Raw genomic sequence first — 19,013 nt, forward strand, 5'->3', positions numbered from 1 at the left:
TCTGAGGTTTACATCAGCATAACCTCACCTTCATCCCCCGGCATGTCCGACGTCACTGTTTCATTCTGAATCAGAGCCTCAAGTGAAATTTATTCCTTCTGAATTTGGTCATCACTGGCAGATGGCGGCTGCTTTTTATTTGAAAACTTAAAATAACTGGCTCGGTCTCGAGAGCTGTCTTGAACCTAGGGGCGCGCTAGTTGAGTCGCCCAACCCACATGTCCCAGGCTGTGGTTTTAAGGTGAGGAATTCTGGTGGCAGCTGCGTCTGCAGCTGAAGGGCGCGGAGGAAAACGAAAGCCTGTGGCTTTGGGGAAATGGCTCTGAGTGATGGATTCGATGTTCACTGTAAGCTAGGTGCCATTGTTCCCAGAAATTCCCAGAAAGATGAAACTTCCTCATGATGATCGTAAATTCCCCCCAGGAGATCTGTTTCTTAAGGGCCTTTTAAAATCAAATACATTTTAATTGACTTAACTAATGTCACCTGGGAAGGGTGACACACAGCTAGCTTTCCTTTAGCGTGAAATTCTACCTCTGATCAGGTTTCAGAAAAGTTTCGCTGAATCAAGAATCCACAGCAGTGGGGTGAGGAGGGAGGAAAGAGGGAAGGAAGAAGGAAGGATAGACAGGAGGGAGGACGGGAAGGAAGGAGGGAGGGAAGAAGTAAGACACTGAGTTTTTCAAAGAAATGTTTATTCAATTTAGAAAGCTATCCTTTTTTCTGAGTGTATGCCCTCTATATTTTTGAGCTATTAAATTATCCTTGCCTTGTGTATACACTTCCCCTTGATATTAAAAAGACTCTCCTTCTAAGAGGAATTCTAGAAGCAGACTCCAGGGTGTTTCCTTTTGATTTTAAAATGTACCTGCTTCTAAGAGAGGATAGTCACCGGAGAGGTTAGTATTGTATTGTATTGTATCGCTTGTATTGACAAAAGAAGTTAACCCTATGTCAAACCCCAAACTGTTTTTGACATCATCTTGAGTCTTACCTTAAAGTAAGAGGAAGAGCTACTTCTAGGGGATCCATGGGTCACTAACAGAACACAAGTTCCCAGCTCCTAGGACAGTCAACTGATACATTTGGTGGTACTTGGCCAGGCTGGGGCCTGAAGGGGCAGTGGGTGTGGGGAAGGAGTAAGGAGACTCTAGAAGCCTCAGAAGCTGGGTGGGGTTCTGGGCAGCAGGGGAGATGGTGTCCAGGGAGTAAAGGATGCTGCGAGGGAGGGCAGAGCCTCTCTGAAGACCGCACACCTGACCCCAGCCTTGGCCAGGGCACCCCCCCCGCCGCCCCCCGTCCAGGCACCAAATATTCTTGCATCTTGAAGCCATTGCTTGCTCTGTGTAAGAAGATTGATTTTTCCCCCAGGAATGAGCTGATGTGAGGCAGACTGGGTGTCTTGCAGACAACTCCGTTCTGCCCCCAGGTCTCAGGGCAGAATTTTCTAGAAGACTGATGTCTGTGACCTCCTAATTCGTGACAAGTTCACAAATATCACACCCAAGACATGGAGCCAGCTCGTGATATGACGTGCTCAGCGCCGGGAACTACTGACAGGGTTGGCACTTGTGCCGGAAGCTGAGTCCGCTGACCCTCAGTGGCAGGAAGCGCACAGATGGCGCCGGCCGGTGGGCTTCCCGGAGGAACAGCAGGGCAGTCTCAGCTGGGAGCCAGGGAAACTCACAGATGTCATCACCCCCTGGTCGTTACCCTTATCGTTATTACGACAGACTTTAGGCAGGAACGGGGAGATCAAAGTTATTTAAAAACAAAAGACAGATCTGCTTGTGTTCATGGTAACACGAGGAAATTCTCTATTTTCGATCAAGGGGAACAACTCCAACAGGAGGCAAAATAATGGTAGAAGTGGCCATGTTTGATTTGGTCCAATGGTTCTACCTGCTTTGGCCGCCGAATTCATCATCTGTTGTTGGAAACAAATTATTATTATCTCACCATTGCTGTGAGTCGGGAGCCCAGGCTTGGCTTAGCTGGGTGCTTAGAGTTAAAGGTGGAGAAATTCATGAAGCTCATGAAACTGGAGTCAAGCTGAGTCGATCCACTTCCACGTTCGCTTTCATGGCTGTCGGCAGGCCATGGTGCCAACGTTCATTCCTCATGACGGGGATCCTCCACAGGCCACCTGAGAACGCTCACGGCACGGCAGCCGGTAACCCAAGACCCAGCCCAAGAGCACAAAGTCAGAAGCCACCGTCCTTAGACAACCTCACCTTGGAGAAGACACTCTACCACTTTTATCACCTTCTATTCATGAGAAGTGAGTTACTAGGTCCGATTCAGACCCAAGGAGAGGGATTGCACAAGGGGGTGAACACCGGGAGGTGGACACCACTGGGGCCCATCTTAGAGGTCGCTATGCAGCTGCCCTCTTTATCTTCATATTAATAATAATAGTAAAGGGACATCTGGGTGGCTCAGTGGGTTAAGCCTCTGCCTTCGGCTCAGGTCATGATCCCAGGGTCCTGGGATCGAGCCCCACGTCGGTCTCTGCTCAGCAGAGAACCTGCTTCCTCCTCCTCCTCTCTCTCTCTCTGCCTGCTTCTCTGCCTACTTGTGATTTCTGTCTGTCAAATAAATTAAAAAAAATCTTAAAAAAAATAGTAAAGACAGAAATAGTAACTTAGTAGGGTTGGTGTAGAAATCAAATACAAGGAATGAGAGGGGTTTTCAAAAATAGGGGCCCTAAAAGGCCATGGAATCAGGTGTGCAAACCTGACCCTCAGATCTAACTATGGAGGGGAGTCTGGAAATCGACCATTTTTGTCAGTATCCCATCCATGCTTCAGGCACACTAAGATTTAAGAATCATTCATATACATCATTTTTTCCCCTTCTACTTCATAAATTGGGAAGAAAAGAAAGGCAGAGAAATCAGGTAAAAATGAGGTGGAGGGGAAGGAAAAGGGGAGTTTCTCAAAATCCTAGTTCTCCCTGGGCTTTGTCCTCTAAATAACTCTACTGGGCTGGGTCTGTCCTCAGGACCACAGTTAGTGGGTAGGAATCTTGACCATACCCAGTGATGTTTCACAAATTAAACTTCACGGGAGCAGCGCTCTAATACCTCACTCAGGCTCTCCCCACCACGCAGTCCGACCAATATCTCACCTTCTCCATGCTCTCCTCCCGCTACAGCAGCCTATCAGGCGAGACTTCTATGACAGCTCTTAAAACAACAAACATACTTGGCAAATTACTCTGGCTTGGCAAACACATACAGACACTTTTTGATGAGCAGGAATACACCTGGAGGCACCTCTTGGTTTTCTTTCATCAACGGTAAACACAAGTGTTTTACCCAGAAGCAAATAGAGCCATGTCTACGGGGGGGTTTACGGCAGAAATAAACAGGGTATAGTTACATGGAACAAATTACCAGGAGCTGGAAGAGATGGTGAATGTTCATCAAATCCATGCCCTTCCAGGCCAGCCAGAAGGACCCTCACAATAGCCCCACTGAGAGGGGGTCTCTCATCTAATCCCTTGGGCAAACTAATCCTGTCTCAACCCTCGTCGTTATTTATTTTATATATAACCAAATCTTTCCTGTTAAAATTTACAGTCTTTTCTCTGGTCCTAACCTCAGGAGAAATGAGGTACAGATGCTCACACAGCTTTTAATAAAAAGGTTATTAAGTCGCCGCTCACCTTCGTTCTATCATCAGGGGGTGGTGGGAGACACAAAATGTTGCTTCTTAGCTCTTTCTGCTTGGGCTCAGGTTAAATCTGTATTTCTGATAACGGGCAGCCCCATTTCGTCTATGAGGGGATCAAGACTGTAAATTATATTCAGGTCAGTACAACTGGAATAGCCTGGTGTATTTTTTACAGATTCTACCATCAAGCGTTGGGTCCTGGGAGGTGATATGGCTTAAGCAGGTGACATTGACAAATTGCCACCAGTGTTTCCTTTTGCCACTGAAAAATCAGAAATGCAAAAAACTTTGTTAGTTCATCTTGATGGCTTTAATCTGGTATGACTGGGCTTTGCTAAAACTGGGTCCTCTAGTCATCCAGAATTAAATTCAAAGACAGTATTTTCCTTCCTTGCGTTTTAACGATATTTTGTGTATAAGGCCCTCATAGAGCTGAATTAATAAGCATTTTCAAAATTGTATGTGGACCTTAACAGTGTTCCAGAGCAACTCCAAAATTAAGATCATGAAGGACGTGTCATTTTTAGCTAATGTTTATGCTATCTTGCTGGCGGTGAGCAGAGACAGGGTACCATTTTGTAGATAAGGACCCAACACAAGAATTGGCCAAAGGTTAACCACCAAAAGCAAATCCGGGAGCTGAAACTTGGGTCTCCCAGCCTTCGGCTAGGAGCTCTTCACATTCCATATGGCCCTACAAACAAACACTTTTCAAACTGCATTTCCATGCACACACATCGAATTAAGGACACTGTTTTGTTTCCCTTTGCCCTCTCCACGCTGAGCATTTGCCAACATTACATCACTACAATGGTGGTTTGAATAACACACAAAACCCCATCACAACACCTGGGGAAACTCTCCTGAAAGTTTCACAAGCATCGTGCCATCCTCTGGCGTTTAAGAGTTAAGTAACATGCCCCGAACCAGCCCTGGAGAGGAAGGACGAAGCCATCTTACTTACAGGTGGAAAGAATCATGGCGTGACTCTGCAGGGAGCACACCAAACAGCCTTCAGTTCTTCAGCGATGCTCCAGTCACAAAAACACATCTTTTAACTGAAATCATAGCTCGCCCGAGGTGTTTCTCACGAGCAGAGTTAACCCCACCTATTTTCCTGTTCTAAAAACCTCAGAGAAGTGTGTGAATGACAACCCAATGGCCTATATAAGCAAGCTCAGTAATCTCCATCCAGATCTCTGAAGGCGGCTGCCCTTGGTTCCTCATTCCAAACTGTGTGGGTGACTCCAGCAAACACCATTTTCAAGAAGTCACAAAATTTTCATGCAAGAGACCTCAAAAATCATTTAATCAAACTGCCCTCTCTGGACAGAGAAGGAAACCGATCCGCAGATAGAACGAGGGACACAGTTAGTGGTAGAAGCAGAATTCGATTCTAGGTATTGGAGCATAAATTTTAGAATGTTCTGTCCTCCCACTCAGGACTGACACTTCAAGGACCATATTATGAAACTTCATTTTTTTTTTTTTTTTCTGTGGGGATAGAAAGCCAATTCGATAATATACCTCAACGGTGACTGAGCCCTAGCTGAGAAATACAAAAGCAACATAGATTTTTTTTTAAAAAATGTATTTAGGAGTTTCATGTCATCCCTTTGGAAAATATAACCAAAAATTAAAACTAAAGGGAACAATTCTAATGAACACATAGCATGTGCACGTTGCCCTTCCTATTTCCTGCTTTATAGATTAAGATCTCTTTAAGCGTTCTGGGTGGATTCTTCTATTTTTACTTCACTTTTTGCCTTCCTTGTGCTTTTGTACAAAGCCTTCTGCTACGTTTTGGTGAAAAACGTAAAGATTTTTTTGAAGGAGATGTTCCCAAATGTTGCCAGGGAGCATCCGTCGCATTCTCCACATCAAAAGTATGCACAACAATGAGTACAAGAACTATACTTCGTCCTCACTTTTCTTCAGTACCACCCAGCACTTTGAATACAGCTGCTCCAGGTGAAAAGGGAAGTATGGGACAGGACCGGGGGGGTGTGGGAGGAGTCAAGGTGAAGGAGAAAGATATATATATAATCGACAGCACTCACACTCAAGTATGACGAGTATGACCAACTCCTTGAATGAGCTACAGTTCGGTTAAAAGGTGGTGTGTGTGTAAGATGCGGGTACGGTTAAACAGGAAGATAAGGAGGAAGGTGGCAAACAGACTGTGACGAGACTCAAGGTGGGTTTTGTTTTGTTTTGTTTTGTTTCCATTATAAGGAGGAGAAGGAAGGATAGAAGATAGCTTTCCGTGGATGGACAGACCAGAAGGAAAGAGATGGTTCTCCAGGGTCCTAGGGAGGCACCGCTCAGGGCAGCCAACTGGACAGCTCTGTGTTCCCACGGCACCTGTGGCCCGGGGGACACCATGGTAGTGCCCAGAGCAGTTGAAACTCCTACAGAAAGGCCCTGTGTTGTATGTGCCTCAGCTTTCTACCCTCATAATATCAAAAACACAAAACTCCAAAAACAAAAAAAAGGTGTGCGGCAATACATGGCCTGTCATATTGATAACACAGACTGTTTCTCCTGGGCTCATGAGAAATGAAGTTTCCAGCTCAGCTGGTGTCTTGGTCAGAGATTGTCAGAACAGTCAGAAACGCACTCAAATAAACTTGAACTTAGGGTCTACCACGAGGCTTTTCCAGACAATCTCACGGATCCAGGAACCCAAGTACAACCAGATCTCCCGAACACCATCTGGAGACAGCTCTACACACCAGGCTCTCCATTTGTCCTGGTCTCTGCCAGAATTTGCGCTTGCCCCTGGGTCTTGCTTGCAGTGGGGGCGGGCTCTGTCGTGAATGTCACCTCACCATTCTGCCCCAGAGCCCAGCACCCCCACTCATAGCATCTGTGTCTTGGGGCAGATTCTGAAGATGTAGAAAGTCATTAATGGCTTCTAGTTCAATCTTTATTTATTTATTTGAGAGCAAGAGATAGAAAAGTATGAGTGGGGGGAGAAGCAGACAGAGAAGGAGAGGTAGACACCCTGCTGGGCAGGAAGCATGATGCGGGACTCGATCCCAGCACCCTGGGATTATGACCTGAGCCGAAAGTGAACGCTTATAACCGACTGAGTCACCCAGGCGCCCTGCCCCAGTTCCATTTTTACCTGACTCCAATTAGTGACGGATAACATGGGCAGAGTCACTCCGCCCAAATAGGCCTGGTTGGGGGTTTAAATTAGACAGGCACTCCCAAACATGCCTGCCTATGTGGGAAGGAGGCATTAATGGTAGAAAGGTCCAGACTTTCTTCTCTTCAGTAAGGAATATTTGATCTCCAGGGGAGGAGAAACTGACAGCTGCAAGGCATAGTCCCTAGTCCTAAAAAGGTAAGTCCAAACGTTACCGAATTAAAATTTTTAAATAAAAGACAACACATGTTTCTTATAAATATATACCTTTATATATTATATATATTTACAATATATACAGCATACAAATATTTTTTAATGTAATACTAATGGCAGTCTTGAAAACAGATGTTTTCAAAACAGAAGAGGGGTACTTATCCAAGATGGGTTTCTGATTCATCCAGAACCCACATTCTAGACAATGCCTCAGGCCCAGATTTCTGTAGAAGCCAAAGGAAAGAGAAAGGTTGCAGGAAAAAGGCTCTAATTCCCTTTCCCTTCCCAAATATCCTGACCTTCCACGGACATCAGCCAACATGGCCCCACATACACCCCTAAAATGGGAAAACCTTGGGGTCTGGGCATCATATCTAGCACGTGGTGGGCACTCAAGTATTTGTGGGATGGAAAAAAGTGAGTGTTTTTAATCACCATCTCTCAGGCAACATTTCCATAACCTAAAAGATTCAGTCCCAGAGCTAGGACTGGTCTAGAGGCAAACGCTTTAGGTTTTTCCGCTTTGTAAGTAAAACTGTCTACATGTCCAAGTGCTAAATAAATTGGAAGTCAGCCACAAAGTGCCATTTCTTCCTCATGCTTTGGAATCTGGAAGCCATGGGTCAAAATACCACTCATCTTCCAGAAGTTTCTTCATACTCAACAAGTTCATCTATTGTACGCAGCAAATCTTCAAAGGAAGGCCTTCCCTCTGGTTTCTACAATTAAAAATCAAAGAGAAGCTGTGGGTTCCAGAATCCAATCCCAAAATAATTTCTCACATTCAAATTCACATAACATAGCACACAAGTGCAAGGCACTCCTTCTTGTTTTGGGACTTGAACACTCAGGTGTCTCCAAATGGGTCTACCCTCACCCTCATGTACTGTTGGTGGACACACCTTTCCATAACATTCCTTTTGTGTCTCCATTCAAGAATCTAACAGGGCTCTTTATTGCCTGCAAAATCAAGTCTTGCTAATTTGCAGTGCCCTCTATAACCTGCCCTCTCCCATCCTCTTGCTACTCTATCTCATTTCCCACAAAACCCTCACGTGGGCTCTCTGCTCCATCAGACCAATCTCTACCCTCCTGTACACACACCACACTCATTACCACCACCTTGCTTTTCTCACGCTGTCCTCTCCCACCCCCAGCAACACTTCCTGCCCAGGCCTCTCCCACCCCAATCTGTGTTCCTTTGGAGACATTACTGCAAGAGACCAAGAGCATGGGCTCTGCTTCTCTGTAGCAACATGGCCTTGGGCAAGTGCCAACTTCAGGAGTCCTGGTCTCCTCATCCACAAAGTGGTTATAGTAAAAATCTCTGCGCCTCTAAAGGTTGTTTTGAGAAGTATATCTAAAGCACTTAGTACATTGCCTATCACACAATACACATGAGCTAATATTATTAACTTTCAAAAATTATTATGGTGTCTCATCTTTTCTACAAGGTGACATTTCAATACACCGGGAAGGAAAACTTCCAAAGACTGTGAGTCAAGAGATCTGGGGGAAGTTGAGGCTTGGTGAAAGAAACCCCCTCTGGTGAAAGCGTAATAATTCAACACTACAAGTAGTCCAGTGAGAGAAGAGCTGCTTCTCAGGACGCATTCCCCGCAGCCCGGACTCAGGCAACCGTGACAGGATTTCCGCTTGGGAGTGGGATGGCAGCCTGAATTTATGATCCTAATTATTATTATTTTTTTTAAAGATTTTATTTATTTATTTGTCAGAGAGAGAGAGGGAGAGCGAGCGAGCACAGGCAGACAGAATGGCAGGCAGAGGCAGAGGGAGAAGCAGGTTCCCTGACGAGCAAGGGGCCCGATGTGGGACTCGATCCCAGGACGCTGGGATCATGACCTGAGCCGAAGGCAGCTGCTTAACCAACTGAGCCACCCAGGCGTCCCTATGATCCTAATTATTATCATTTTCCGCTTCTTCACCTTTTTCTTCCCATTATTTGGAACTGACTTGAGAGGGTGGTGTTCTAGCTAGTTTGAAATCGTGTAACACATGCACTAACTCCCTAGGCTGTAGAGACCACGCACGATTAATCCACCAAGCCCAGATCCCTAAGTGTTTTCAAGATTCAGAAGGAAAGCACAACATTTTTTTTTACCTCCTGCCAACACCTCAGCATCACCTCGTACACATGTTTGGATGCCAGCTTCGGCCTGTAGAGTCGGTGGCCCCGTGTAACCATGGTTACCACTTCGTAGTTGGTGTTTTTCTCGAAAGGCATTTTGCCTTCAGTGAATATTTCCCACATTAAAACACCTAGAAAAGGATAAAGGATCACCAAAGGATGCATCCACTTCCGGTTCAGATTAGAGCTGGGGGAAAATGGACCGTGTTCTTACCAAATGACCAGACATCCGATTTGCTACTAAAGCGACTGTAGTTAAACACCTCAGGTGGACACCACTTCACTGGAAATTTCGCACCGGAAGAACTTGTGTATTGATCGTCCAGAACATACCTAAAGGAAGACACGCCACAGGTTTACACCTCTGGGTTACGATCTACATGTTCTTTACCTTTTTTCCCCCCTCTTAGAATCAAAAACACAGTTGACTGAAGTCCAACGAGCATCCGGTTGAAGCTAAATGTTTGCCTCCGTGGCCACGCCTGGTGATTTCCATCTTCCTCGCAGCTTGAGAGGGATACATGGTAACATTCGTAGCTGCACTTCCGTTTTTCTGTGTGTTTTTCTTTTTTATGAGGCAATAGAGGCAGGACACAATAAAAGAGTTGGCGAAGGTTTTTTGTTTTTGTTTTGTTTTTTTTTTTTTGGTAAGCAATTCTGTTCTTTAAACAAAATGTAACCCAAAGGCCTCACACGTAAAACATCTAAAGCAGAGCTGCTCTAAAGGAAGTGGTGCAGAGCGTTTGGAGGCACATGCGCTCGTGGCCCCCACGAGTCCACGGGGTACAATTTAAACCCACAGCAAGTGAAAAAAGCAAATTGCAAAATGACAGATGTAAATGGAGGAGTATGGATTTATATACCATGACATCCCTCCCTCACGCACACACACACACACACACACACACACTCAAAACGATACTCTGTAATTTTTGCTATGCACACATACTTACGTCCTTCTAGAAGGACACACACAGCCTGAGAACTTTGACTACCTCTGGGGAGTACCCTGGATCCGAGAGGTAGAGATGGAGACTGCGGCCCTTTCTGTAATGTGCTCCATACGTATTTACAAGAGAAATGTGCTTGCGTAGTATATGAACACATAAAGCTAATTTCTAAAAGCTGTGAGAATGCAGTCATATAATCGCACCAACTTCCCCTGGTGCATGGGAACAAGCCACTGTGAGTGGGATCAACGTGCCTGTCCGTCAGGGGGTCTGAGTGTTCCAGAGGGGATGAGGCAAAAGCACAGATTTTCTGAAAGCCAGATGTATAAAAATCCAGCATGGGAAACGGAAGGACTGCCTGTCAGAGGAACATCTTCACAAAAAGCACATGACGAGCACAGGGTAAGTTCTGCCCAAACAGGCAGCAGTCCTGCTTTCACGATGAGCTAAACCCAGCCTGTGTGACCTGGTGCTGAGGTGACCCGGGCTTGTCCCAGATTTCAAGCTTTCATACCCACTGTTTCTTCCCCCTGGGATATTTTATCCTCAGATCTCCACCTCGTTGGTTGCTTCGGGCTTTCTGGTCTCTATCCAAATATTCCAGTCTCCAAGATGTCTTCCAGAGCCCTGGACGTAGCGAGCATCACCGCATCTGTGCTATACTCAGGGCCCACCCACCTCCCCAGCCCCACATGACCTCTAGCTTAGGGGGAAGCACATTTTGTCTGTAAAGGACAAGATGATGAATAAGGACAAGATAATCTACTTTTCAGGCCATACAGTCTGTCACCACTGTCCAACTCTGCCTTCATTGTGTGAAAGTGGCCATAGACAACACATCATGAGTGAGGCTGTGTCCCAGTATTTACAGACACAGACATTTGAATTTCAGATTTTTTTTTTAAGATTTTATTTATTTATTTGACAGAGAGAAAGAGACACTGAGAGAGGAGATCAGGAGGGGGAGAAGCAGGCTCCCTGCTGAGCAGGGAGCCCAATGTGGGGCTCACTCCCGGGACTCTAGGGTCATGACCTGAGCCAAAGGCAGATGCTTAACGACTGAGCCACCCAGGCACCCCAAATTTCAGATATTTTTCATGTGTCCTAAAATTCTTTTACTTTTTGCCAACCATTTAAAAATTGGAAAACCAGGGGCACCTGTGTGGCTCTGTCAGTTAAGCGACTGCCTTTGGCTCAGGTGATTCTAGGGTTATGGGATCAAGACCCACTTTGGGCTCCCTGCTCAGAGGGGAGCCTGCTTCTCCCTCTTCTCCCTCCTTGAGCTTTCTCTTGCTATCTCTGTTGCCCTCTCTCTCTCTCTCTCTCAAAAAAATAAATCAAATTTAAAAAAAAAAAAATTGGAAAACCACTGTTGGCTTACAAGCTGAACAAAAAAAGTGTTGGGTCATATGTGGGCCTGAGGCTTTGGTGCACTGACTGCCGCTTGGTCACATCACTTTGTTTTCCTCTTTTTGATGCTCTCAGGTCTTTCTCTCTCTCCTCCTGAATATGAGCTGTGTACGGCGGGGGCTCATATGCCTTATTCCTGCTGTCGTTCAACCTAACACCCTGGTACATAGTAGGCACCTCATTTTTTTTTTTTAAGATTTTATTTATTTATTTGACAGATAGAGGTCACAAGGAGGAGAAAGGCAGGCAGAGAGAGAGAAGGGGAAGCAGGCTCCCCGCTGAGCAGAGAGCCCAACTCGGGGCTCAATCCCAGGACCCTGAGATCATGACCTGAGCCGAAGGCAGAGGCTTAACCGTCTGAGCCACCCAGGCATCCCAGCACCTCATATTTTTAAGGATGGACATATGGATGAGTGAACGGACGCAGAGGAGGGAAAGGACAAACAATACTTTTTAAAGGTCTTGTCTAACACTCTATTAAAATTACAAAAATTAAGAGAATAAAAACACAACAGACTGGGTATTCTAAGAACTTTACCCCTAAACGCTTTTCTGTGAAAACAAAAGACTCTAGAAATCTAACCCAGGCCAGGGAGAAATGAAAGTAGAATCTTTAACAGGCTGTACTCCCACCTAGTGGACAGAATAACTAACATCACGATGTATACTTTGTTTTTTAATGAATTTATTTATTTCAGAACCACTAACAAGATTTCCTTTCTACTTCATCACTGCAGATTACTCCCATGCTTATTGATTCTTTTTTTTCTAAGATTTTTAAGATTTTATTTATTTATTTGACAGAGAGAGACACAGCATGAAAGTGAACACAAGCAGGGGGAGTGGGAGAGGGAGAAGCAGGATTCGGTTGATCAGTGACCCCATGCGGGGCTCGATCCCAGGACCCTCGGGTCATGACCTGAGCTGAAGGCAGATGCATAATGACTGAGCCACCCAGGCACGCCCCGCCCCCATGCTTATTGATTCTACAAGCTGATGGGACTATCATCTGATGCCACATAATAAAGCATAAAGCAGTCATAATTTCCCAACAATTTGTCACCTGGGAAAAAGCACACAATAACAGTAAAACAGATCGATTCAGCAAGGAAACTTTTCAAAACATAATCTAACTTATTTTACTGCCTTCCATCAAAAGCACACTAAGAAGCAGAAAAATCAATTAGTCTTCCTTTGAAAATGATGGATACTACAAATATTTTGCTAATAGAACAAAAGATGTGGTTTAAAAACAGCTCTTCAATAAGCTTTAGGAAAAGAAGTTGACACCAACTGCAAAAAACAAAAAAGTCAGGCTTTCTGGACCTTCAGAGGTACATATTAATTAAACCTGGAATTTATAGAAAATATTTACATAGACTCAGCCTTACCTGGCCATTCCAAAATCTGATACTTTTACAATTCCAGCCTCATTAACTAGGCAATTTCTGGCAGCCTGGAAAACAACATTTCAATGGTGTATTAGTTACAAAGTTTTATAAAGTAGAAAAATATAAATTCTGTTTACGTTAAATTTAATATAACCCAGTCAACATTTACAGAAGGTGGAAATGTCTTTTTATAAATTGGGTTTATTTCTGTGGAAATGTCTCCAACATATATTTGAAAAAATGAGTAGAAAGAGAGGTCAGAAAGTCATATGTGCAATTAAGGCACGATTACATAACTTTGCCAACTGTCATTCCTAAACGAAGGCTAAGAAGGTCAAACTACTTTCTTCCTCTCCCATTTCTATTCTTAATAAACTGTCAGATTTTCTTATTGATAAAGACAACATCTCTCGAAGTCCTTAATCCAGGTTCTCATTAGGTGAATTTAATAACACACAATAATCAAAGTGATAGGTAACCGATGTTTGACCCAAGAGCTTTGCTCAGTGATTGGTCATCCCAATTTCAGCCAAAAAACAAAACAAAACAGAACAAAACAGCCATGTGTAACATAGGTCACCTTGTCTTTTATAATGTTTCCAGTATATTGTGATATGTCATATGGAATTGGTCAAATATAATTCTGAATTATTTAAATTATATTTTCTTGCCCGTTCTTAGCACAAGATTCAAGAAAACAGTTTGGGAAAAAGACATAGTATTTCTCAGAAGGAAAACATGGTAATATTTTTAATGCCACAACGTAAGGGCTAAGGTGCATTTTTTCCCTGACATTTCTAGCATTTTATTCTCTGTATGTGGCAATTCCACTCATATGAGATTATTTCTGCTGAATATATTTTAAGAGTCTCTTCTAAAGTTCCCCGATTTGCCCCCATCTTCCTATAGGGATACCTCATTATTACTTCACGTCATGGTCAACAGCATTCTTTGCCCAAAAGATAGGAGCGTCAGAATCTTTCCTTCAGGGGTGACACAAACCTACCACAGTAATGTCAATATCATAAGCATAAAATTATCAAAATTGCTTTCACCAAGATATGGTCTGTGTGGACAGATGTAGCCTACTCATGTAGGCATTCGATTTTCATCAGTTTTGAAAGTTCAGAAAAAGAGGAAGATGCTTAGTTCACAACTTTCAAAATGACAGAGATGTTCTTTACCATCACTGAGCATAATAACAATAATGAATGTTATCCATATCACATGTACCATACAGAGTCCTTTGCCCCAGTCACGTAATGCAATCTTTAAAACGGTCTTGTAAAGGAAAAGCCTGGGGCCAGATGGCTTCACTGGTGAATTTTTGGATATGACGCCAAAAGCACAAGCAACAAAACCAAAAATAGATAATTGGTCTATTTAGAATAAAAACCTTTGCAAAGCAAAGGAAACAATCAACAAAATAAAGAGGGAAACTACAGAATAGGAAAAATGATTTGTAAAACCACACATCTGATAAAGAGCTAATATATAAAATACATAAAGAACTCTTACAACTCAATACCAAAAAAGCAAATAATCCAATTTTTAAAAGGAGCAAAGAACCTGAATATACAATTAAAAAAAAAAAAAAAAAACCCACAAATGGCCACAGGTCCACGAAAAGGTGTTCAACATCATTATCATTACGTAAATGCAAATCAAAACCACAATGAGATGTCACCTCACACCTGTCAGGATGGCTATTACCAAAAACACAAGAGAGGACAAAAGTTGTCAAGAAAGAAAAAGTGGAGGAAGGGGAACCCTTGTATACTATTTGTGGGATGTAAATTGCTATAGCCATTATGGAAAACAAGCCAGAGTTTACTCAAAAAATTAAAAGTAGAACTGCCATATGATCCAGCAATTCCACTTCCCACTATATATAGAAAAAGAAATGGGGGCGCCTGGGTGGCTCAGTGGGTTAAGCCGCTGCCTTCGGCTCAGGTCATGATCTTGGGCTCCTGGGATCGAGTCCCGCATCAGGCTCTCTGCTCAGCAGGGAGCCTACTTCCTCCTCTCTCGCTGCCTGCCTCTCTGCCTACATGTGATCTCTGTCAAATAAATAAATAAAATCTTTAAAAAAAAAGAAAAGAAAAAGAAATGAAATCAGTACCTCAAAGAGATGTCTGAACTCCCATATTCATAGGAGCATTACCAACAATAGCCAAGCTACGAAATAATTAACTGTCCATCAATGATGAGCGCATAAAGATGATGTCGTATATCTATACAGTGCCATATTATTCAGCCATAAAAAAAAATCTTGTCGTTGTGACAACACGGATGAACCTGGAGGGCATTATGCTAAACGAAAGAAGCCCGACGGAAAGACAAATACTCTATGATATCCTTTGTATATGGAATCTTTACAAATTTTTTTAAAAGATTTTATTTATTTATTTGACAGACAGAGATCACAAGTAGGCAGAGAGGCTGGCAGAGAAAGAGGAGGAAGCCGGCTCCCTGCTGAGCAGAGAGCCTGATGCAGGGCTCGATCCCAGGACCCTGAGATCATGACCTGAGCTGAAGGCAGAGGCTTTAACTCACTGAGCCACCCAGGTGCCCTGTATATGGAATCTTTAAAAAAAAAATGTAGAACTCAGTATGTTCTGAGGATCTGAAGGATAGCATGATAACTATAATTAATAATACTTCTTTGCTTCCTTGCAGTTTACTAAGGGAGCACACCTTAAGCATTCTCCCTGCATGTGAGGTATGGATATAATTAACTTGACTTTGATAATCATTTCATATTGTATACATATCTCAAGTCATGATGTTCTTTACTTTCAATACATGCAATTTTGTCAATTATGGCTCAGTAAAGCTGGGAGAGTGGGGAACAGTCTTGTGAGTAAACCAATATTATAACCCACCCACAATTTATAGATGTAGAAAAAGAACCCAAGAGAGATTAGATAACTACCCTAAAACACAACTGAAAGTCAAGTCACATCAGTTCTTTATTATGCCCCAAGTCTGAAGATCGCAGCACACAGTAGCTATAGTGTGGACTCTAGGGCCAAATTCCCCGGGTTCAAATCCTGACTCCACAGTAGACTTGACTACTAGTCAGTAATTTTATTCTACTATATATATATATATATCTCAGTTTCCTCATCTGTAAAGTGAGAATAATAACTATACCTACTTCTTAGGGTTATTATAATGATTCTATGAGTTGATATATGTTAAATTCCTATAAAAGCAATGCCTGCTTAAAGTGATTATTTGATTTTTTTTTAATGCTTTGCTGCTATTCCAGATGACATGAATCCATGCTTTATGACAAGAAAGTTAAAATTAAAACATGGAAAAAAGTCCCAGGTAGAGAATCACAAGCTTTTTGGTAAAAGAATCATCTTCAAGGTTTAACAGAAACTGACAGTTCTGTCTTCGTGCTGAAAATAGACATATTTGAGAAAAACAAGCAGAAAAGAAAAAGAAAAGAAAAAATTGGGGGAGACAGGGAGACAGAGTAGGGGAGGGGAAAAATTAAGAAGTGTCTCCATCACAATATTTTAGAACCAATGATAGATTCCCTTTTCTAGTATTTTCAGGCATTAATGTGGGCCTCCATGGTTTCCCAGTGACTTCAGAAATCGGGAAAATAAACCAAGAATTTCTGTTATAACTTCTGCTTACATCATGTGAGGTGGAAAAGAGTGTAGGATTTAGTGAAAGGAGGAGTCAACCCTTAACTTCCCCATTTATCACCTGACCAGTCATTTCCCTTCTCTAAAGCTAATTTTCTTTTTTTTTTTTTTTTAAGATTTTATTTATTTATTTGACAGAGAGAGATCACAAGCAGGCAGAGAGGCAGGCAGAGAGACAGGAGGAAGCAGGCTCCCTGCTGAGCAGAGAGCCCGATGCGGGACTCGATCCCAGGACTCCGAGATCATGACCTGAGCAGAAGGCAGCGGCTTAACCCACTGAGCCACCCAGGCGCCCCTAAAGCTAATTTTCTTATCTATCAGATAACAATGGTCTGAAAGACTGTTGTGACTAGCTCTCACATGAGATTCTTATGGAGATCAAATAGTTAATATATAGTAAGTTGCTTAGAAACAATGACCTAGGTAGTTACGTATTACTAATGCAATTGCCTATGTAATTATGCATTACATGTATCAGATGTGATCAGGAGTTTTCTGTTACAATTACGAGGCAAGTTAAATTTACCAAGTTTAAAGATAACGGTGAAGCACCGTTGAGACAGAAATCGGATATTAATTCATCATTGCTCATTTGCTGCCCCGATGTTACAAAGGAATTTGGCCAGTGAATGGGAAATGCGGGTGGTCGGGATTACCAGATCTCTGTGGATGAAGCTGTTTCTCTCCAGGTAGTCCATGCCTTCACACACATCTTGACACATGCTCAGCAGCACATCTCGACTAAAATGACCTTGTCTCTGTCGGAGGAAATTCAGAAGACAGCCCCTCTCCATGAACTCAGTAACAATGTAAATCGGTTTCTGCTGGGTGCATACACCGTACAGCTGTACTAGCTTCGGGTGTGTCAGCTTCCTGGGGGGAGAAGTCATGCATACACATAGTTACCATAGGAAAAGAAGCCTGCGGGGCTATTGGCTGGTGGGAGGCTACTTTTTAATGCAAAAAGAGGAACCAGAAAGAACAGGGTAACTTACATCATCACTTTAGCTTCTTCTATAAAGTCTTCCTCGCACATGGCACCTTCCCTAATGGCTTTGATTGCCACTTTGTACTGAGCCCTCCACTTGCCCAGCCTCACCACTCCAAACAGTCCGCTCCCCAGTTCCCTCATAAAGGTCAGCTCTGAGGGATTGATCTCCCATTTTTCTGTGAGACAGAGCGGGGAAGCAATAACATTTAATAAGGAGAACGCAGTATCCATCAGTGGGAAACAGAGAAGCAACAACCAAGGTCAATGTCAAAGTCACAGGATAATATGGTAAAACATAGAACAGACTTGCCACCTACACCCAAACTGCAAAAGGTGACTTTCCATCCCCTGGGGAGGACGTACTCCGTCCCTACGAAGCCATCAGAATATAACCGAAGTGAACAAGAGAAGGCCAGAAGATGCTGAATAATGAGCCAATAATAATAGAGCTTAAAGAGACTCAGAAAAAACCAAAATCGAATACTTTCTCCTTTACTATTCTTCCCCCTGGTTTGTTGTCGTTCCTCCCCTCCTTCCCCGCCACTTCAATTATATCAGGTTGGAAAGAATTTAATCTTCTGTTTAAAAGGCTTTGGCTAGAAGCAACAAAGTCAAGTTGGAGGTCTTCTTTATTACCTCCATCCTTACTTTCTGTAAGTAACCAATCAAGCTGCTGAGAGCCAGAAAAGGATTTGATTTATTGTAGAAATAACACGGTAATGTTTATTTTTCACTAAGAGAAAGTTTCCCGCCAAATTATAAATAAGGATGAAAGCAGAAAATCTAGGGTTTCCATAGCTACAAGTATAATCATCTAAAAACCCATACTATACAATGATAAAAACAGTTCTACTGTGTGGAATTCTAAACATCTCAATTGGTCTTGCTGTAACGGATGTTTTTTCTAAGGGAAATTAGTCAGGGCAACTACAAAAATGAGTTACCATAGCTGAAGCCTGCAGTGGTTGGAGCATTCTTCCCCTTCGTACTGACTGGGTACCGCAGTCTTGTGACAAGTCCTGCAAGTTAGAGAAAGCATTGGAATTGAACTTGTTTTTTTTTTTTTTTAAATTGAACTCATTCTTTTCTTTTTTTTAAGATTTTTTTTTTAAATTTATTTGACAGAGATCACAAGTGGGCAGAGAGACAGGCAGAGAGAGAGAGGGAGAAGCAGGTTCCTCACGGAGCAGAGAGCCCGATGCGGGGCTTGATCTGAGGACCCTGGGACCATGACCTGAGCCGAAGGCAGAGGCTAAACCCACTGAGCCACCCAGAAACCCGGAAATTGAACTCACTCTTAATCATTCTGCATGGAAAAGCGCTAAACTTAGACATTCATGTATAAAGGGCATTCATTCGTCCATTTAGCACTCATCCTCTGTGTGTACATACAAAACTCTGCTTTATGCT

The 19,013-nt window shown here is 43.1% G+C and overlaps 2 protein-coding genes across 4 annotated transcripts in view; both read right to left on the bottom strand.

Annotated features, from left to right (window-relative positions):
- The window catches only part of TXK (TXK tyrosine kinase), a 61,394-nt gene extending 56,632 nt beyond the window's left edge, over positions 1 to 4,762 (bottom strand). The window contains exon 1 of the mRNA XM_047719234.1: positions 4,642 to 4,762. Coding sequence (XP_047575190.1) covers positions 4,642 to 4,657 — 16 coding nt within the window. The 5' untranslated portion in view covers positions 4,658 to 4,762. The remainder of the gene's footprint in view (positions 1 to 4,641) is intronic.
- A 2,346-nt stretch (positions 4,763 to 7,108) lies between these two features.
- TEC (tec protein tyrosine kinase) overlaps positions 7,109 to 19,013 on the bottom strand; it is a 146,812-nt gene continuing 134,907 nt past the window's right edge. For 2 of the 3 annotated variants that reach the window (XM_047719237.1, XM_047719238.1), the window contains 7 exons: positions 18,548 to 18,622; positions 17,608 to 17,779; positions 17,269 to 17,485; positions 12,948 to 13,012; positions 9,411 to 9,529; positions 9,170 to 9,327; positions 7,109 to 7,766 (listed from right to left, as the gene is read on the bottom strand). In XM_047719237.1, coding sequence (XP_047575193.1) covers positions 7,683 to 7,766; positions 9,170 to 9,327; positions 9,411 to 9,529; positions 12,948 to 13,012; positions 17,269 to 17,485; positions 17,608 to 17,779; positions 18,548 to 18,622 — 890 coding nt within the window. In that variant the 3' untranslated portion in view covers positions 7,109 to 7,682. The remainder of the gene's footprint in view (positions 7,767 to 9,169; positions 9,328 to 9,410; positions 9,530 to 12,947; positions 13,013 to 17,268; positions 17,486 to 17,607; positions 17,780 to 18,547; positions 18,623 to 19,013) is intronic. The other variant, XM_047719236.1, reaches the window with a different exon arrangement.

Source organism: Lutra lutra, chromosome 2 (genome assembly GCF_902655055.1).
Source record: "Lutra lutra chromosome 2, mLutLut1.2, whole genome shotgun sequence".
NCBI lineage: Eukaryota > Metazoa > Chordata > Mammalia > Carnivora > Mustelidae > Lutra > Lutra lutra.